This window comes from Myxine glutinosa, chromosome 13 (genome assembly GCF_964187855.1).
Source record: "Myxine glutinosa chromosome 13, kmMyxGlut1.1, whole genome shotgun sequence".
Classification (NCBI taxonomy): Eukaryota; Metazoa; Chordata; class Myxini; order Myxiniformes; family Myxinidae; genus Myxine; species Myxine glutinosa.
In genome coordinates, this window is record NC_136273.1 from 37,992,360 (window position 1) to 38,014,766 (window position 22,407).

The following is a 22,407-nucleotide window of genomic DNA, read 5'->3' on the forward strand; positions in this document are numbered from 1 at the left end:
CTTAATTAATACCCCAGGACAAGACACACAAAACGGACGACAATCAAACTCACACGAATGGGGAAATGAAGGCAGGAACGATTGGCTGGAAGGAGGGGAAGGTCCAAGTGGTCCACAGAGCTGGAAGGATGCGGGTGGTGGGTGTGATCCCGGCTCGAGTTGAGCAGCCGCCGACTTTCCCCAATCGTCTCCGCACGGCGACGTGGCTTCTTGGCCGCAACTGTCGTCACTGCTGTCGACGCTCCAAGCTGCGGTTTGTTCACAAGCTGCGGTGGACTCTTTTGTGCGTCTCTCTCCGAAGCTCGTCTCACCTCCTCTGGACTTATCTCAGGCACATCTGTCTTGGACTCAGAACTCATCTGGCGTGGGGAGCGTCCCGCTGCGGGTTATATAGGCCCCGCCCTTCAACCTTTGCGAACCTCCCCGATCGCTCTTCCCCCGCCCTCTCAAGCCAAGCCTTTGGCTGGGTTGGTTTAGTGGGGCCGACTCACTCCTCCCCTCTATGACGAGGTGGAGACACGCCTTTCTTCTCCGAGCCGGAGCACATGGCAATGGCGGCGAATGCAGTTGGCAATCGAGGCTTTAGGAATGGGAATGAAAGGGAATGGAAATGAAAGGGAATCTACTCTATTTGAATATCGGTGCAATGGAGTATTAATTAATGGAAGACAAAGCCTTAACCTAATACACAGAATAAGGAAATAACAACCAACAAGCAGGAAATCTATGATTGGCTAACGCGATTGTATATGACCGAACTAAGGGACGCCCTTTGACCTTTATACACAACTGGAGGAAGGAGGGTGATATTTTTACAACAATAAAAAAACACAATTCTCATATCCACAACACTGCACCCTCCCCCTCTTAGGCACCTTCCGGGCCTATTACTTTTACTTTTAGTGAGGCACGTAGCCCGTAGGTGTAGTTCCCTCTACATTTAACCTGACCCTGAGTGTGACAGTTTTAAAACACAAATAAATATGTCCCGCTGCTCCAATGCACCCTGCCTAACAGACTCACGCCCACAGCTAACCGAATTGCGGAATGGTCTTCAAACAAAAACACTTACGGTGGGGGCGCATTATTTACAACGACGCTATTTTATTTACAAAACGCAACCCAGGACCTGTGATTGTTCTTTTGGGGGGGAGACAGTCTGCCCTGCATCGACGCACCAGAAAGCACCCAAAACGCACCAAAGCACCCTCAAGCACCAATCGGTGCACAGTCAACACAGTTCAATAAAAATAAAAACAACAAACCGTTGGTGGTGTCTTGCTCTTCGGCTCCCTCTGCTGGCTATTGTTATCTTCCAGATGTTGTCAACTTCATCACTTTCTTACTGGCGGCCTATTTGGACATAAAATGAAATGCACCAAACGTGTCCGTTTTTATTTATTTATGGCCCACAGGGCCGACTATTGTGGTTCACCTGTGTGGCATCTGTGCCCTGTGACCCAGGTCCACCAGCAAGATCTCGGGCCTTCATGGCCGGTTCCAGCAGAGGGGCCATGCCCCAACCCATGGGGTCCATCAGTGGTGCTCAGCCACGGACATGTGGTTCATACGTGGTGCATCGATGCAGACAGCTGTGGTTGCGAGAGTTTTGGGCGCACAATGGCGGACTCCCGCACGCTCCCCTCGGCGCCCAGTGGCGCACAGTCCTCGTGCGGGAGACAAGGGGGGGGGGGGGGGGGAAAGACAGGTGAGCGAGGGGTAAGGTCACAAGGGTACACATCAATAAAGGCAATGCAAGGCGAGGTGCGTATGGAGACGGAGCGGAGAAAAGCTCGTCCCTACCGTACGCCCCCCCACATGTGACCTACACTACCCTTGCCCTTACCCCATATGTACAAAAACCTACACATTTACACTCCACCTTACAAATCCGTCGCTATCGTCACGTCTTCCCCATATTTCCCCTATACCAAATTCGTCCCCAAAATCCCTCTAACCAAATTTGCCATCACCCAATTCATCATCAATCCTCATAAGGAGGGAGAGATGGAACACAAAGCACAATGTCACACCCACGTCATGATGCGTCTCACATTCCAAACATCTGCACAATAAGAATAACAAAAACAACCTGGCATGGTGTGGAGGTACGTCACCTCAGGTGAGTGGATGTAGATGGTGCGAGGAGATTTCCATCCTAACTATCCTCTAACTGACATTAACACACTTTACACTACCCGGGGTCTTTCCCTGCCAAACCATTGGCCACCTTACTCTATGCGGTTTTAAGAACCAAATTCCCATTGACCAAACTGTGGTGCTTCTCAATTTGGGGTCTCACTCCCCCGGTTCATCTCCCGGTGCCCTTGCACAATTTCCAGGCTGAGTCGTGTAGCTCTCCCAGCAGGTCTACCCACCTGCACACCTCCACCACTGTAGTTGCCACCCGAGCTTACCTAGCTCCTCACCCTAACCTATCTAACTGGGGAAGGCCCCTCCTGGCTCTGTCACCTCTCGGTGCCCTCTGGCACTGGGCTACCCGGGTCCGTCCTCCGGATCCTCGGGCCCCATCCACAACAACTCTACCGGCTCCCAGAGCCCACCTGCGGCCTCACCTGGCCAACATCCTCACAGTGGTGGAGTGCCCAATCAACTACACATACTAACAGGCTACACGCCCAGCCATTTCCACGTCACTAATGCACCCATCCAAACTCCATTCTTCCACACGCACCACAGATGCCAATATCCAACCACAATTTACCTGTACCCTCTACCTAACACTTACACTACCCTCCCCGGCTATTCGTGATGGGGTCCATCCTCCTTTCCCCCATCCACACCTTCGCACCATCCACTCCACTCCACAGTTTCCACCATACTCACTCCACGACCATCCATTGCATACTCCATATATTCCATACCATTTATTCCATACAACCATTCTCCATTCACCTGTAGTTGCACACCTGTGCAATCACACTTGGTGCTTCCTGCACCCTCCTTCCTCTCTGGACTATTTGGTCAACACAACACACATCGCCATCACTCACTCATACACTGCTCCATACACCTGTTCAGTTGCACACCTGTGCAATCTCAATTGTTCCTCACTCACTGCTCCATACACTTCCACGCTCAATACAATTCACAATCACTCGGCATCATCTCATCTAACTACTCCCCTCTGGAACTTGCGCTTCCCAGTCGCCCCTTTAAACTATTGCGCTCCCTCGTCATTATAATCCAAACTAATCTACCTGCGTCCCCACTACAGGTATCATTGTCACTACCTAACCTTACCGTTACCTATTGTCAATCTCTAGGTCCCTACACACTATATCCTAACCCTCCCGGGCTAGTTTTCACTGCCAACCCCATAACTCTATTGCTCCTTTGCCCCCGCTGTGAGGGATGGCAGAGTTGCCATCCCATCACATCAGGTATCTTCCACTACCAATTTTGCACACCAAATTCCAGCCAATTAAAAAATTGCCAATCACTACCAATCATCTGCCAATCATCACTCTGCCAATCCTTTGCCAATCATCAAATTTTGCTTTTCAATTTCGGGTCCAAAACACTATCATCATCACAGTCTACTCAATAGAGCCTCTCGGTGCGCCAATTCATCTCCAAAACTCGGCTTCGCAAAGCCGAGCAATGAATGCGGGTTGTTTGGTGCCGGCGGTTGGATGCGTCCGGCCTTCGGTGCAGGGAAGGAGGTTTACTCGGGCTGAGATCCCACGCACCATCTCGGCACGGAGCCGTCCAATGGCCCGATCTCGCCCTGCTGGAACGCCTCAACAAAAAGGGGTCGCCATGACGACCCTTCTTACCGGGCCGCCCGTTCTGCCTAGCGGAGCACGGACGCGGCCGTTCAGAGCGCGGCCCAGCGTGGATCCCGCACGGCGGTTCTTTTGAAACCGCCACGGTTACGATCCCCGCGGGTCCCCGTGGCACACGAAGCTGCCCGGCACGCAGCGAGGGCCCGCTTCGGCTATAAGTCGATCTAACCGCTAACCCGTTTAGCGTCGATGCTCCACTTGCATGCTTACACCCCGCAGCCCGTTCCTTGCTCATACATCCAGCCGTTCCCATGCTCCTCGTCATTGCACCTTCTCTTACACACCCAGGTACACTAATTCCGCTTACAGACTTTGTCACACACCTGACCACCACACACCTTGGCACACACTCGTCGTGCGCACACCTCACCAACACACCTCTTCGCGCCCCCTCCTCGGTCACCTCCTCTGTGACAACCACAGGTGTGCTCTCACTTGCACACCCAACCACGTGCTTTACAACTAACTTCAGCGTGCATTCCCACACGCGCTCGACCATCTCAGGTGTGCTTCCTTCCACTCCAGGTGTACATCCTCTCTCACCTGCCACAACCAACTCACGCTCCGTGTCACTCTTACTACTTTTACCACCACACTCGGTCGCGCATTCACCCTTACTCTCGACCGCGCACTCTGTACCCATACACTCCTCTGTTACACACCTTTCTCGCGCACACTCTCCCGTTACATCCTCCATAACACTCACCACAAGTGTGCATGCTTCCATCACATCCTCTGTAACACTCCCCATCCCGCGCTTCCATGTGCCCCCCCGCACACGCGCTATGACCAACTCACTCTCGACAGCACACTCACTCCTCGGCGCGCACTTTTTCCTCACACACCCCATAGTCGGACATTCTTGCACACCTCCTCTTTCACACTCCGTACCTTTCGCACACTTCACCAGCGGCCTCTCACGAACACCAGGGTCCAAACCAACCCCCAAGCCGACTGAAGCTCCCCTCACACCATATGCATTTCCGCGTATATCGCCACTCACCTCGGCACCTCATCTCCGCACCTCCTTCACCACCTGCAAACTCTTTATCTGGTTAGCGAGCACACCATCACGATTTGAGCACCGACCTTGCACATATCCATTACTTCCTCCTTTATTTCCCTCTTAGTTTCCCTCCGTCTCTTCTTAATTTCACTCACCCCCCTGCCACATCCTCTAATTTTTGCTTCACCTCTTTTATTTCCCGGTGGGTCTCCTCAATTTCGTCCTCTAAGGCCACCTTGACCGTTTCTATGTGCGACCTCACCTCCCGGTCCTTTGTCTCCATTGCCTCTGTCACCTCGTCCAACCTCGTTGACAGTCCCTCACGTACCATCTGACATTCCCTCTTCGTCGCTATCAAGTCATTTTTGATTTCGTTTTGTGTCGCTTTCAACCCTCCTAGTACCGCAGTGTTCTTTTCCACCTGCTCCACTAGTTCCTTTTGTCTCACCGTCAGCTGTTCTACTCCCCTCGTCAGACCCTCTATGCCCCCCTGTAACCTAGCCATACTATTTCTCACCTCTTTCTCCATACGCTTCTCACCTCGCTTTACCTCCTCGCGTACCCCCGAGATCTCCTCGCTTACACCTCGTCTTATCTCCTCCCCCATCTCCTCCATTTCTTTCGTAGATGCCGCCCTCATCTGTCCCAATTCATCCCTCTGAGCATCCAGTTTACCTTCCAACCCGATTTTCACCTCCTCTATCTGGTTCCCCATCCGTTTGATTTCCCGGGCGGATTGCTCCCCTATCTCCCGCAATTTGCCTTCCATCTTATCTTCCAGCCCCGTTAACCAATTCTTTACCTTTTATCCCGTTGTCTAACCCCTCAAATTTATTTCCCATATTGTTTAACCCGTCTCTTAATTGCTCACTAGTACCCCTCGCTTCGTCCCTCATTGCCCCCATTTGGCCCTCCAATCGCTCACCCATTTTTTCCATAAGGGCCCCCATTTGTAGCAAAAAAATGTTCGAATCCACCAGTGCTGCGGGCGCGGCTGCCGCAAGCTCGTGTGAGGTGCCATTTTGCGCCTCTCCAGCCACACGCGCGAGGGTGCCATTTTGTGCGCCTGATAGTGATACCTCCTCAACCACATCCTCATTGCTCTCCTCCATTTCTTCCCTGTGGTCCTGGGTTACCCCTAACCCCTCTTCTAGTTCCCCCACCGGCATCCGATCATCTTGACCATCCATGGCACGATTTTCAAATTTCGGATTTTATAAAACAAAATTTCGGCCCACTCGTGATTTGAGCGCGCTAAGCGCTTCAGGTCCGTATCTCGCTCCCAACACCAATTGTTGCGGAACCCAACGTCGGCCTATGGTTCCCCTTTGAGGGGGGATTAGTCCCCTCGTTTGTTACTGACCGACATGGTCCCTGAAGCTGCACCGCGACCTCCGGAAAGGCCGGTGCACAGCCCCGTTCGTGACCGCGGATAAGATGTGAATTTGCCGAGCGGATGGCAGCCGCGGCCCGAACCGTTAACAATGACTAGACCCGATTCCTTAACGTTAGCCAAATCGTGCCACAGGTATTCAATTGGGAAAAGACAAAGACGACGGATGTGAAGAAGAAGAAGACAAAAAGGATTTGCAATACGACTATAATTTATTACTACTATTTACAACCAAAAGAAACCAAGGAGGAGGAAGGATAATAAAATAAAGACAGAAGGAATCAAGGAGACACAGTGCAACGCTAGCTTACCTACAGTCTTAATTAATACCCCAGGACAAGACATACAAAACAGACGACAATCAAGCTCACACGAATGGGGAAATGAAGGCAGGAACGATTGGCTGGAAGGAGGGGAAGGTCCAAGTGGTCCACAGAGCTGGAAGGATGCGGGTGGTGGGTGTGATCCCGGCTCGAGTTGAGCAGCCGCCGACTCTCCCCAATCGTCTCCGCACGGTGACGTGGCTTCTTGGCCGCAACTGTCGTCACCGCCGTCGACGCTCCAAGCTGCGGTTTGTTCACAAGCTGCGGTGGACTCTTTTGTGCATCTCTCTCCGAAGCTCGTCTCACCTCCTCTGGACTTATCTCAGGCGCATCTGTCTTGGACTCAGAACTCATCTGGCATGGGGAGCGTCCCGCTGCGGGTTATATAGGCCCCGCCCTTCAACCTTTGCGAACCTCCCCGATCGCTCTTCCCCCGCCCTCTCAAGCCAAACCCCTTTGGCTGGGTTGGTTGAGCGGGGCCGACTCACTCCTCCCCTCTATGACGAGGTGGAGACACGCCTTTCTTCTCCGAGCTGGAGCACATGGCAATGGCGGCGAATGCAGTTGGCAATCGAGGCTTTAGGAATGGGAATGAAAGGGAATGGAAATGAAAGGGAATCTACTCTATTTTAATTCGGTGCAATGGAGTATTAATTAATGGAAGACAAAGCCTTAACCTAATACACAGAATAAGGAAATAACTACCAACAAGCAGGAAATCTATGATTGGCTAACGCGATTGTATATGACCTAACTAAGGGACGCCCTTTGACCTTTATACACAACTGGAGGAAGGAGGGTGATATTTTTACAACAATAAAAAACACAATTCTCATATCCACAACAATATATTTGGTGTATATACTTTGTCTTCACGCTTAATGGGTTTGAACATACTAGGGCATGCCCGTACTATATCTATATATCTAAAATTATATCCCCCCCCTCTATTTACATGCAATGGTTCGGTCCAAAGCGAACGGCTTCCGGAGTTTGGTAAAGAAATCGCCATCGCGTACACAAACGCGCAGGAAAGCGAATGAATCGCAAATTCGTTTTTATTAGTTGTAAAACATAGTTTAACGCCAACATAGTTTGCAAACGTGAAATAAATGAATACGCTCTCAAATGTGCCATCCGAGGCAGAGTGTGCCCGCCACGTTCGGCACACGCGATCGTTCGCTGCTCTCTGATTGGTTGAATCGTTTTTTGGACATAGCTCGGTAAGTAATTGTCCGATTAATATGAAACCTTGAAAAGGCACATCCTCGGGTCCCCAGCAATATACCTGGCAAGTTAAAAGTATATCGGACCCGTGGTTGTCGAGAAACAGCGGTCACAGACAAACAGACGTACAGACGTACAAACGTACAAACGTACAGACAGAGATTACTGGAATTATAAATAGATGGCTCAGCCGGTAACTCGCCCCCTTGTGGAACAGAATGTCCCATAGTTGAAATCTCGCTGGTTTTAATATCCCTTTTATTTAACACCACGAGCAAGCGAGCTTGACATTGCCTCAAAGTAGGAGCAAGTTATTGTTGGGCTGCATCACGGGGTGGATGAATCATTAACTCTACTACACAATGTATAGGCCGACTGCAGTGAACCAGGTCAAGATGAGAAGGATGTTTGTGAACCAGGTCAAGATGAGAAGGATGTTTGTGAACCAGGTCAAGATGACAAAGACGTTCATGAACCAGGTCAAGATGACAAGGATGTTTGTGAACTTGGTCAAGATGACAAAGACGTTGATGAACCAGGTCAAGATGACAAGGATGTTTGTGAACCAGGTCAAGATGACAAAGACGTTGATGAACCAGGTCAAGATGACAAGGATGTTTGTGAACTTTGTCAAGATGACAAAGACGTTGATGAACCAGGTCAAGATGACAAGGATGTTTGTGAACTTGGTCAAGATGACAAGGATGTTTGTGAACTTGGTCAAGATGACAAAGACGTTGATGAACCAGGTCAAGATGACAAGGACGTTTGTGAACTTGGTCAAGATGAGAAGGATGTTTGTGAACCAGGTCAAGATGACAAGAATGTTTATGAACCAGGTCAAGATGACAAGGATGTTTGTGAACTTGGTCAAGATGACAAAGACGTTTGTGAACCAGGTCAAGATGACAAGGATGTTTGTGAACCAGGTCAAGATGACAAGGATGTTTGTGAACCAGGTCAAGATGACAAAGACGTTGATGAACCAGGTCAAGATGACAAAGACGTTTGTGAACCAGGTCAAGATGACAAGGATGTTTGTGAACTTGGTCAAGGCAAACAAAGAGTTTTGCCTTGATATTGTCACGTTTGAAGCTCCCGTTAAATTAGGAACCACAGCGCCAATTTAGACGCGGCAGATGGACCGAACAAACTTTTATGCACTGCGTTCAATTAATCCTAACTTACTGTTCTCCAAGGAGCATTCGATTCGGCAGAAATAATGGCAGCACACACACACGGAAGGCAGACAGAGAGCTGAAACAGGTTTTCTTACCTTTTAAAGGGTTTATTACTTGCAAAATCGAAGATTGTTAAAGTACATTTGTTGGTCTTGTGCGTTAATCTGTCTGTATGTTTGTCTGTCTGTCAATCGCCGACCGGGCACAATTTTAAAGAGATCTTTACAAAACTTCACCTGATAGTGTTGTTCATAAGGAAGAAGCCTATTTATTTTGAGGTCAAGGGTCATCTTGAGGTCAGCATTTGCATATTGAGTCACTAAATTGGGAAACCAACTATTTTTGAGGTTAAAAGGTTAAAGGTTAACTCAACGTCAAACTTCCAAAATCATCAATTTTCATCTAAAAAAGCATCAATTTTCATTTGAAAAAATCATCATTTTTCATCCTGTTGTAAACTTAACAGCAATTTCATCGTGCCTCATTGAATTGGGAAACCAACTATTTTAAGGTCAAAGGTCAACTCAAGGTCAAACTTCTAAAATCATCAATTTTCATCTGAAAAATCATCAATTTTAATCTGATTGACCTGAGGTTTGATTACGATCGTCAATTTAAATGTCAATAAAATGGACAATTTGATGTATCCATGGCAACTTTTTTGTGGGGGAAGGTTGGATTTTGCAAGTATCATGCCCTGCATGACGTCTTCCTGTTTGTTTATTTGTTGTTTATATACATAGTACACACACACACTCTTACGTAGTATACACACGATACACACACATTGCTGAACTTGGTCCACAGATACACACCATACAAACAGGGCCGGCAAGACCAGGATAGCCTCGAGGCTAGCACACTCATATCTATGTTGTCTAGCCCGAGTTTTAACCCTGACCCAACCATAAACTGTCGTGATGGTGTTTCACAGGCAGCATGATTCATCCATGTGCCTTGAATAGATATTAAACGAGTGTGCCATCTGCCGACACCACTTGACGGATGTTAAAGATCCCACGGTGTCCGAGCAGAGTAGGTGAGCTATCGCCGGCACCCTGAACAAATCCCAAATTCCTGCTCCAACCATAAGAGGGCACTGCATCAATGGCACAGCAGGTGCTCCCAGCCGATCACCACATCTCCCAATGTATTTCCATAGACTATCATCACATCTCACAATGTATTTCCATGGACTATCATCACATCTCACAATGTATTTCCATGGACTATCATCACATCTCACAATGTATTTCCATGGACTATCATCACATCTCACAATGTATTTCCATGGACGATCATCACATCTCACAATGTATTTCCATGCACGATTATAACATCTCACAATGTATTTCCATGTACGATCACCACATCTCACAATGTATTTCGATGTACGATCACCACATCTCACAATGTATTTCCATGTACGATCATCCGATCATCCGATCACCACATCTCACAATGTATTTCCATGTACGATCACCACATCTCACAATGCATTTCCATGTACGATCATCCGATCATCCGATCACCACATCTCACAATGTATTTCCATATGCGATCACCACATCTCACAATGCATTTCCATGTACGATCACCACATCTCACAATGTATTTCCATATGCGATCACCACATCTCACAATGCATTTCCATGTACGATCACCACATCTCACAATGTATTTTCATGTACGATCACAACATCTCACAATGTATTTCCATGTACGATCACAACATCTCACAATGCATTTCCATGTACGATCATCCGATCATCCGATCACCACATCTCACAATGTATTTCCATATGCGATCAGCACATCTCACAACGCATTTCCATGTACGATCATCCGATCATCCGATCACCACATCTCACAATGTATTTCCATATGCGATCACCACATCTCACAATGTATTTCCCTGTACGATCATACGATCACCACATCTGATAATGTATTTCCAAGTACGATCACCACATCTCACAATATATTTCCATGTACAATCACCACGTCTCACAATGTCGGGTCATCACGATCCAGGTGTTCAAAAGTGTCTTGTGTGACATGTCTTGTGTCAGCTGAATGTGCAACATTTTGCTCCAAACACCATGTATGGTTGCCACCTGCCGGTAACACCTGGTAACGTCAGAAATTGGTCGATTTCCCCTTACTCTGCATTCTGGTGAAGATACCGGATGCAATTCCAGGTAGTTGGTTTGTGGTTTATTAATTAACTATAACCTAACAGAGCAGGTAACGCTAAAACCTTTTTGGGGAACCATGGACAAAAATAGCTTTTATTACCTGACATTTTCACAGGGACATATCTTGCCAGGTGATCCTGCCCTGAAATAGGTGTTTCCTACCTCTGCCACCTAAGGTGGGCAGAGGTTATGTTTCACCCATATCTGTGTGTCTATGTGTCTCTGTCTGTATATGTGTCTATCTGTCTGTAGGTGTGTCTGTCAGTCTGTATGTGTGTATGTGTCTGTCTGTATGTGTCTGTCTGTGCCCTGAAATGCAGTATGTGTGATGTGATTGTGACTGTATGTGTGCAGTATGTGTGACTGTATGTGTGTCTATCTGTGTGTGTCTGGCTGTGTGTCTGTATGTGTCTGCCTGTCGGTTCTGTGGCTGTATGTGAACAGGATATATAAAAAAGCTGTGGACGGATTTGGGCGAAATTTCGTGGACAGGTTGGGTGTGTGACAAGGAAGAATAAATTCGATTTTGGTGAAGATCCGGATAGGAGAATGAAAAAAAAATTCAGTGATTTTTCACCATTGAGTTAGTGATAGGAGCAAAAATGATAGATAACACGATATCTGAAAATGTTGTCGATGGATTTGGATGAAATTTGGTTGATGAGTTAGGTGACAAGAACAAGCCCATTCGATTTTGGTTCAGTTCCGAATCCAGATCCGGCCTATCAGTGGATGCAAAACATAATGTGTTCAGCGTGGTAGAGGTATGTGTTACATATTACCTCCCAAAACCCCGGTTACGGTGCACCTCAGAGTCTGGAGTGGGAACAAGGCAGAAAGATTTGTTCTTTTGAGTGTTCTAATAAACCATGGTAAAACCACACCAATGCAATTGTAGAACGAAACAATTGTATAAAGAACTTTCACACACACAATAACAACACTATTAAAGAAAGTACAATGAAAATATCACTTGCATCAAATGAACAATACATATGATGGTACCATCATTCCCCAATGCTCTCAAAGCAATAAACTCATGATACGCCAAACGTGAGTGGGATGTAACATTCCCCAAAGTCCATGCACGAATCTCCACAGGGTGAAGCCGTGCAGAATGGCGACAGCAGGCAGGTATCGGCACGATGGCAAACGAGGAGTTACGAGGTGAGAGGTCAATATGAAAATTGAGCCGATATGTAAACCAACGGCAATCAACACGATGAGGTTGATATGGAAATCCCAACGACATGACAAGATGTACCAAGCGGACAGCCTCTTCTTCTTCGAGGAAAATGGCGTGTTGGCCCATAATGGAGGCGCTTGATTTCTCCAACGATGACTCACACTTGGTGATAAAACCTTGAGACGCAGGTTTAATTGCACTCGCAATATAGGACGATGTCGTGGGCAATCCCTCCCCTGGGAAGCCTCAACTCATTCGCAACCAATATCAATAAAGTCTGCTCGCAGCCGCTTTTTTAAAATATATACAACATCGAGGCTCGTGAAAGAGCTCGTGAAAGAACTCCCCCTCCTCCTTCTGGTTCTTTGCCGCGTTTTTCTTTTTCCTCCACAAACATTTCTTTTTACCTTTTACTAAAGTCATCTCCATTTCACACAAAAATCTTAACAACAAAATTACCTGAAACTAAAAATCCTACAAATATATAATAACAACAAAGGCGGAAGTGATGAATCCATAACACTCCCCACATTCAAGGAAGAAAGTTTGAACACAGTGAAAACGTTCTTTCCACAGAAAAAGTATCTTTAACAACCAAAAGTAATACTCACACACAACAACTACAAATCAAAAGTATGGCTGATCAAATCACTTAAGCAATAAAAATTCCAAACAATGCACAGGAATCCTCAAGGTTAATTTACTCTGGATAAAGCATCGGCGACTACATTGTCTCTGCCCTTTACATGCCTAATTTCCAAGTTGAACTCTTGCAAAGACAAACTCCATCTCATCAACGGCTGCTTTTTATTTTTCATTTTTTGAATGAAGGTTAAGGGGTTGTGATCAGTGAAAACCTTCATAGGAAATTAAGTCGTTCCCAGATACACTTCATAATGCTGTCGAGCTAGTAGGAGAGCAAGGGTCTCTTTTTCCACAGTGGCATAATTTTTCTGATGTCTGTCAAACTTCCTCGAATAGTAGCACACCGGGTGATCAATGCCATTATCGCCTTCCTCCAGTAGAACTGCCCCAGCCCCCACATCACTTGCATCGATGGCCAACTTGAAAGGTTTTCGAAAATCCGGCGCTGCTAGGACAGGAGAGCTCATCAATATTGCTTTGACTTGGGCAAAGGCAGCCTGGCATTTGTCATCCCAAACAAACTTGGTCTCTTTCCTCAGCAAATTCGTTAAAGAGGCAACGTCAGAAAAATTCCTGCAGAACTGCCGGTACCAACCAGCCATACCCAAGAATCTCATCAGCTCCTTTTCCCCTTTTGGAATTTGGAAGCGATCAATGGCTTCTATCTTGGCTGTCATTGGTTGCACCTGAACCTGACCAACTACATGGCCGAGGAACACCACCTGTGCTTTTACAAACTCAGTCTTAGCTAAGTTTATGGCCAACCTTGCCTCGGTCAATTTCTTGAAGAATTCATGAATTTGTTTAAGATGATCTTCTATTGTCATGGTGTGGATGATGACATCATCTAGATATGCCTCCACCCCCTCAATGTCTGCAATAAGCTTATTGATTAGTCATTGAAACGTAGCAGGACCCTTCTTCAACTCAAAGGGAAGAACCTTGTGCTGATACAACCCATTTGGTGTGACGAAGGCCGAAATTGATTTTGCACGATCTAAGAGGAATCTGCCAATACCCCTTCGGCAAGTCAAATTTGCTCACAAATTTAGCTGGGCCAATTCTATCAATACAATCATCAATCCTCGGGATGGGATATGAGTCGGTCTTGGTCACTGCATTGACTTGTTTTAAATCCGTACAACAGCGAAAACTGCCATCGGGTTTTGGAACCAACACACACGGTGAGCTCCATTCACTACTGCTTGGTTCGATGATGTCATTCTCCAACATATACTGAACCTCCTTCTGGAGATAATCCATCTTAACAGGGTTCATCCGGTAGGGGTGTTGTTTCACGGGAGTGGCCTCCCCCACATCCATATCATGATATACCAGATCGGTATGACCAGGTACATCTGTGAACAAATATGCAAACTCAGAAATTAGGTTGTATAATTGTCCTGGTTGCTCCCTCGTCAAATGACCTAATTTCTGGTCTAGGTTGTTTAACACTCCAGTGTTCGTCAATCTGGGACAAGCCTGGTCATCAAAGTTATCAAACCTCACACTGGCTTCAAACTCTGGATTCTCTTGCACCCCGACTGCAAGTACGACAGGTGAGACAGGAGCCATTTTTTCCTCAGGCTTCCTCTCCTAATATTTCTTCAGTCAGTTAACATGACACAGCTGCCGCTTTTTCCGTCGGTCGGGAGTTGTCACCACGTAATCGGTTTCATTAACCCTCCTTTCGATGGCATAGGGAGCAAAATACCTAGCCTGTAGCAGCTGACCTGGAACAGGAAGCAACACTAACACCTGGTCCTCAGGACTAAAATTGCTTATCTGAGAAGTCTTGTCATGTCTCACTTTCATTTTATCCTGTGTCACTTTCAAGTTTCCTCTCGCAACTTCCAAGCCTTAGCCAATCTGTGCCTAACAGTTGTCACATACTCTAACACAGTTAACTGCGACTCCTCCTGTAGCCACTGTTCCTTCACCAGTTTCAAAGGTCCTCGAACTGCGTGTCCAAAAACAAGTTCAAAAGGACTGAACCCCAATGACTCCTGAACAGACTCCCTCGTAGCAAACAACAATAAGGGTATTCCCTCGTCCCAATCCTTGTCACATTCAAAGCAGTAAGTTTTGATCATATTATGTAATGTCTGGTGAAACATTTCCAAGGCCCCTTGGCTCTCGGAATGGTAAGTACTCGACCTCACTTGCTTCACTCCCAACAGGTGTACCACGAGCTGAAAAAGCTTTGACATGAAGTTGGAACCTTGATCAGACTGGATGATCTTAGGTAGGCCAACCAGGGTGAAAAATTTAATCAAGGCCTTCGCAATAACTGTCGCAGTAATTTTCCTAAGAGGCACTGCCTCTGGGAACCTTGTGGAAGCACACATGATGGTCAGCAGATACTGATGTCCAGCCTTAGTTTTAGGTAAAGGGCCTACACAGTCAATAATGACTTGGCTGAATGGTTCTTCAAAAGCTGGAATCGGTGGTTTTAAAGGTGCTGAAGGAGTTTTCTGATTAGGTTTTTTTATTTTTTTTATTTTTTTTGTATACAAGATCGAGGCTCGTGAAAGAGCGAACATTAATCACACAGAAAGACAAACCGACACATAAAACATATAACATCGGGAGCGGTAGACAAGATGGGGAGAGAGAGGGAAGGACACAAACACAACATTTGAGAGCAGGGACCGAGAGACATGGAGACATCGAGAGATCTGAGAGAGGGCGAGGGCTTTGGGGGGGGGGGGGGGGGGCATGGGAAGGTATAAAACATATGGACACTGCCAGGACTTCCAGGAAAGAAGTTGGAATTTCAAACAAGGTGGATCTGGGGTGAATTAGCGGGGGTAGAAAAGATCAAGGTTTTGGATGGGGGAAGATAAGAGATGGTGGTGAACAGCTGTTTTAAAGACCTGGAGGGAGGAGTGGGATTGAAGGGAGTGAGGGAGTTTGTTCCAGAGGCGGGAGAAAAGAGGAATGAAAGAGTGAAGGTGAGCAGAGAGCCGAGATTTCGGCAGTTTAACCATCAGAGGGTTGCTGGCAGATCTTGTGCGACCTGTAGGAATATTTGGGGGACAGAGCACAGAGAGAGCTGGGGGTGCAAGGCCGGAGAGGAGTCGGTAGAAGACAGAAAGACCACCTACCTGCCTGCGGTGAGTGAGTGAAAGGCCCTCAGAGATAGCTTCATCGCGGGAGATTCCAATAATTCTGAAAGCTTTGGTTTCAACAGCGTGAAGCCGAGCTAGGTGTGAGGCAGGAGCACCGGCCCATAGGGGAGAACAGTATTCCATTGAGCTGCAGATGAAAGCCTTGTATGTGGTGAGGAGCTCAGGTGTGCCGAGGAAGGACTTCGCACGACGGAGGATGCCCAGTCGGCGACTGGCTTTGGAGGCCAGCTTGGAAATGTGGTTTTCCCAAGAAAGATCATGGCAGATAGTGAGACCCAAAATCTTGAGCGACAGAACTTCTTGGAGAGGATTGTTGAGAAAGTAGATGGGAGGGTTGTCCAGTCGATCTTTTCGGAGAGACATAGTAAGAGTGTGAGATTTGTCAGGATTGAAAGACATGTTCCACTTGTTTGACCAGTCTGTGATTTTGTCCAGGTCTTCAGAGAGTGAGGAGGCAGCAGACTGCCGATCTGAGGGAAGAGGAATGGAGCGGCAGAGAGTGGAGTCATCAGCAAAGAGATAGAGAGGATTTTCGAGAGAGTCAGAGAGATCATTGATGAAGACCAGAAAAAGCATGGGGCCCAGAACACTGCCTTGGGGAACTCCAGCCTGAACAGGAAGAGGAGATGAGAGAAACCCATTCAGGGCCACACGTTGACGACGACTAGAGAGGAAGTCCGCCAGCCATGCGTGGAGATTTCCATGGATACCAAAGGAGGAGAGTTTGGTGAGCAGAGCGGGGTGCCAGACCGTGTCGAAGGCACGTGATATGTCGAGGGAGACAGCTCTAATTTCCTGTTTGGCATTGAGGACCTCCATCCATTGTTGAGACAGCAGAAGCAGCATGTCCAGAGTAGAGTGACCTGGTCTGAAACCAAATTGATGATCAGAGATCAAGCCATTGAAGAAGAGGAAAGATTTCATATCCGAAGCAATGATGGATTCCATGACTTTGCTGATAAATGGGAGAAGGCTGATTGGTCTGTAGTTGCTAGGATCTGTTTTTGCACCTTTTTTGTGCAAAGCGGTGATGTTGGCTGATTTCCAAGCAGATGGCAGTTGACCTTGAGCAAAAGAGAGGGTGAAGAGAACAGAGAGAGGGTGAGATAGAGCGGCAGAGCAGGATTTTAGGACCCGTGGGCTGATGCCGTCGGGTCCAGTTGCAGAATCAGAGTCGAGGGTTGACAGAAACTTTTCCACCTTGTCAGGAGGAAAGGACACGGAGTCCAGGAGCAGCAGGGTACGACTGGGTATGGTGGGTACAGAGAGGGATGGGTTTGGGACACAAGATTTAGAGGCAAACACAGAGTTGAGGCATTCAGCTTTTTCACGTGCGGAGTCAGCTGTGTAGCCGTTTGAGGTAAGGGAGGGGATGGAGGGGGAACAAACACCAGAAACGGATTTGACCAGACGCCACCAAGATTTGGAAGAGGGAGACAGATAAGAGAGTTCGGTCTTGAGAACGGAGAGATATTGTTTCCTGGCTCTCCTGAGGGTGGACGCACACTTGTTTCGGGCTTTGTGAAAGGAAATGAGATTTCCTTCCGTTGGATTTGCTTTCCAGGAGACGAAGGCAAGTTGTTTCTGGGCAACAGCCTCACCACAAGATTCCGTGTACCATGGACGGGAGGAAGGGTATGACAACTGAAGACGAGATGGGATAAATCTGTGCATGAGAGAGAGCAATTTACTTTGGAAGAATTCCCAGGATGAGTTGATGTCAGAGGTGGTAGAGATGGGAGACCAGTCCAGATGTTTGATGGCTGCTTGAAGACCGTGCCAGTTGGCCTGAGTGAAATGCCAGACTCGTCGACGCTGAGCAGGCTCCCTGAGGACGGTCAGAGAGATGTCCACTTTAACAAGGACATGATCAGATGATCCGATCGGAGCAGAAGAAGAGCAGCAGACATTTTCAGGGAAGTTAGTCATAACCAAGTCCAGAAGAGAAGATGTTCCGTTGACTGAGATCCGGGTCGGGAAATTGACAGATTGTGTCAGTCCCAGTGAGTCGCAGAAGTCCTTTGCTGAGGAGCCATGGCTGGTGAGAGAGGTACCCACACCCAGCCAACTGGCATGATGACAGTTGAAATCACCACATATGAGGAAGAGAGAGTTGGGATGAGTAGATAGAAGTTGGTCCATATCATCAGACAGCGAGATGTAGATGGAGTCATCACTGTTTGGTGGATGGTACAACACACATATGAACAAGAGGTGGGAGCGAAGGGGAAGCCGTAGCCAGAGGTATTCCTGGGGGTGAGGTGGAGAGAGTGCAGTGCAGGGCGAGTGAGGAAGAGAGTTTTTGATAAAGATAGCAACCCCGCCTCCAGGACGAGGCTCAGGTCTATCATACCGGAGGAGGGAGTAGCCCGGGAGAGATACTATGGAATCAGAGACATCATAAAGGAGGAAAGTTTCTGTTAAGCAGATCACGTCTGGTTTGACAGAAGCAACCTGTATGGAGAGATCAGTTAAGTTTGAACGAAGGCCCCGGATGTTTGAGGTCCATACCGTTAATGAAGAGGAAGGGGGAGCATCAGATACAGAACAGGGGGGAGGAGGGGTAGGGTAAGATGTGGAAGAGGTGGAAGAGGTAGGGAGAGTAGTTGAAGGTGTGTCAGAGATTTCAGATTTCAGATTTACACACAAAGTAGCTTTTATTTCACATACATATATAATACTCAAGAGTTATTTCTCATTCACAATGTCAGAAGTTTCAACAGTCATTGTCTATGTCTTCTTCAGACTCAACAACATCATGACTGCAGTTTCTGCATGTAATGCCATTACAGACTCCACAGGCCGAGATGCACGTGACCCCATTCTGCACGAAATACCACCGGTTTGATCACCAGCTGACAAGAATGACAAGATTTACAGAATTCCGCCACATCACGCCACAATCCTGGCCAGAAGAAATGTGCCAGAATTCTTTCACACGTCTTGTTCACTCCAAAGTGCCCGGTCAAAGCTGTCTCATGTGCCAAACTCAATATCTCCTTCCGGTACGGTTGTGGAACCACAATTTGGTAATCAACTTTCCACTCGTCATTCGCTGGTACCTCCGGTGGTTTCCATTTTCTCATAAGTATTTCCCCTTTCATGAAATTACCAACAGGTTCCTTCATAACCTCTTCCTCTGTAATGGCTTTAACAATCAAACTCCAGAGTTCAGAATCTCTGTGTTGCTCTTCAACAAGGCCCTTTCGGACAAGCACCGTTTGTTCAGCCTCGTTCCCAGATGTCTCCGACGGACACTCCATTTTATCCTTTGGTCCAGATGAAACCTTATGACTAGGTTCCTTGGTGTCACTCACTTTAAGACCGTGTCTCCCAGACCTTTCCTCCAATACCTCTATGAAATCCAAATCCACATCACCTTCCTTCTCCTTCTCTTCAGAGCGCTTCCTACCCATAGCACGAGTCACTGCACATGATGGATAGATTCCCGGAATCTCCTGCTCTAACTGTGCTATGTTATTTTTCCATACTGGGCTTTTCAACCAACATTGGATTACCAGAAACTCGACCACCGGCCAAATCATTCCCGATAATAAAAGAGATTCCCTCGACAGGAAGAGTGGTTTGTAAACCTACGGTGACCGGTCCTGACACCAACTCAGACTTTAAATGGATCACATGGAGAGGAGCTTTAAGGAATCCACCAATCCCCTGTAAGAGTACACTAACCCCAGTTGCAGTTTTTTCAAACAATGGCAAAATGCCCTCGAGTATCAAAGATTGATGTGCTCCCGTGTCCCTCAATACCCTAACAGGTCTCTGGGTAGTTAAGTCCCCATCCAGTGACACAAACCCCTCAGAAATGAAAGGTTTGTAACCCTCTTGGACAAAGTCGTTCTCTGATTCAGTAAGTATGGTACGGGGACCTTCACAAGTCACTGTCCACCAAGGACGATTTCTTGCACTGGCCAAAGCATTCGGAGTTGAACTAGCCTGACTCCGATCCTGATTTCTCCTTTTCAGGGCATAACATTGGGACATCAAATGCCCAGGTTTCTTGCAAAAAGTGCAAGTAGGCCCGGAGGAAAATCCCATGGTCTGCCTCGAGCCCCCTGGAAGGTAGGTCTGCCTTGGACAGTCAGTCTTTTGATCACTAAAATTTGAGGCTCCAGATTTTGCTCCATACTCCTCTCTGGGCCGACTCCATGATAATTTGCTCTCCAAACCTGATTTAATGTAACTCCCCTGGCTACCTCCAGGAAGGAAATTAGGTTTGTAAAACCCCATCCTGTGTGTCAAGGCATAGTCATCTGCCACTGTTGGTGCCTCATACAACTCAGGTACTTTTCTTTCATCCAAATGAACTTTAATGTGCGCGTGGACACACTGTTTAAATTCTTCCACCAAAATCAATAATTGTAAACGGTTAAAGTCTTCCCCAATCTCATTTGAGTCACACCACCTATCAAACAAAGTTTCCTTCTCTCTGGCAAACTCCGCATGGGTCTCATTCTCCCGTTTCCAGGCATTCCTAAATTTTTGTCGGTAAGCTTCGGGGACCAATTCATAGGCTTTGAGAATGGCTTTCTTAACTGTCTCATAATCTGCACATTGGTCAATCGGTAAAGCCGAATAGATATCTTGAGCTTTACCCACCAGAACACTTTGCACTAACATAGTCCATGTCTCCACAGGCCATTTTAAGATCTGAGCCACCTTTTCTAAGTGTAAAAAGAACTTGCCTACCTCCTTTTCATTGAAGGGTGGAACCAGCCTCACATGCTTACCAACATCCCAGGAGTTCTGACTTGTTGTCGAATTAGCTGGCACGGTTAAGATTTCTCTCCGTACTCCCAGTAATTCAAGCTCCTCGAGTTTAATTTCCCTCTGATACTCCATGTCCCGTTCCTTTAAGTCCCTTTCAGCTTTCCTTTCCTCTGCTTCCTCTTTGGTTCACGAGTTATCAAACAGTGACCTCTATATTCGTCATGGGTGTGTGTCTGTCTGTCCGCAGCATAACTACCCGATGATATCATCCGATCTAGTTGTGTCCTGCTTAGAGTGGGCGTATTGCGCCCATTGTGGGCGGAGCGACGCCCGAAAGAGATGTCTTTTTAGGGGGTAATCGAGTTCAAGCTACATCTTTTCCGAGGGTTTTGGTGGAATCTGGCAGGGGTTTCGGTATTTTGTTAGGCCAATGTCATGTGTCTAGCCCCACAGAGCTCGATTTTTCATTTTCGCCCCAAGGTCAAGGTCACAAGGTCACTAAATTTAGAAAAGTCGATTTTTGATGGTTTTATTACATTGTTCGCTTCCTGATAGGGTGAAATGTCGTACATGATCTTATATTATCACATACATTATGAAATACAAGTTTTCAAAACAAATTTCAGAATCTTCGACCTTTGACCTTTGAAGGTAACAAAGGTCAAAGTTTCAAAGTTGTCGGAATCGAACCGAATTTTCGTTATTGTGTAGCTAACTAACCTCATAACTGATTATACATTATTTTCTATCTCTTTTCAAGGTCAGTAACCTTCGTTTTGATATTTCCGGGCCTGGCTTGTCCGGGCCTGTTTCGGTTATAGTCCGTCCTTTGTCATTGAATACCGCTCGCTCATGAACCATCGACGTCTCCTGACTTGTCTGCTTTTCTTTCCTCTCGTTGCTGCCTCTTCTCTTCCAATTCCAACTCTTTTGATCTTTCCTGGCTCTGAAGTTGCATCTCCATTTTCCGGAGCTCCATTTTTCCTTTTTCCTCTGGTAACCAATCCAATGCTACCTCTTCCCATTTTCTCTGTCCCACTAAATATTCTACCACCAACGTCTGAATCTCTGCCTTCTTCATATTAACTCGGACCTCCAAGTTACAGTATTTGGCCAACCTTTTTGTTCCGACCTTTTTAACACCTGGAACTGTGCCTCGTTAGGGGATGTCACAAAAATTTCCACATCAAACACCATTGTGACTATTAGTTAGCAAGCCTGTTAACCTTCACACAAAAATTGACAAATTTGGGAATGTTAGGGAATGTCAAATTTGAGAATGTCAATTAATTCTACCCGGGACGACTAACATGTTAGGGAATGTCACTCTCGGTCGAGAATCCCCCAAATTCTGTTACATATTACCTCCCCAAACCCTGGTTATGGTGCACCTCAGAGTCTGGAGCGGGAACACGGCAGAAAGATTTGTATTTTACGTTTTTCTAATAAACCATGGTAAAACCACACCAATGCAATTATAGAACAAAACAAGTAAATGCATTAAGAAGTCTCACATATAAAATAATAACATTATTAAAGAAAGTACCATGAAAATGTCCCTTGCATCAAATGAACAATAC

General features: G+C 46.8%; 2 protein-coding genes across 2 annotated transcripts in view; both read left to right on the forward strand.

Annotated features, from left to right (window-relative positions):
• LOC137438856 (transcription factor AP-2-delta-like) overlaps window positions 1-8,836 on the forward strand; it is a 76,088-nt gene extending 67,252 nt beyond the window's left edge. The window contains exon 9 of the mRNA XM_078767703.1: window positions 8,129-8,836. Coding sequence (XP_078623829.1) covers window positions 8,129-8,836 — 708 coding nt within the window. The remainder of the gene's footprint in view (window positions 1-8,128) is intronic.
• The window catches only part of LOC144888663 (uncharacterized), an 864,061-nt gene that overhangs the window by 146,353 nt on the left and 695,301 nt on the right, over window positions 1-22,407 (forward strand). The window lies entirely within an intron of this gene.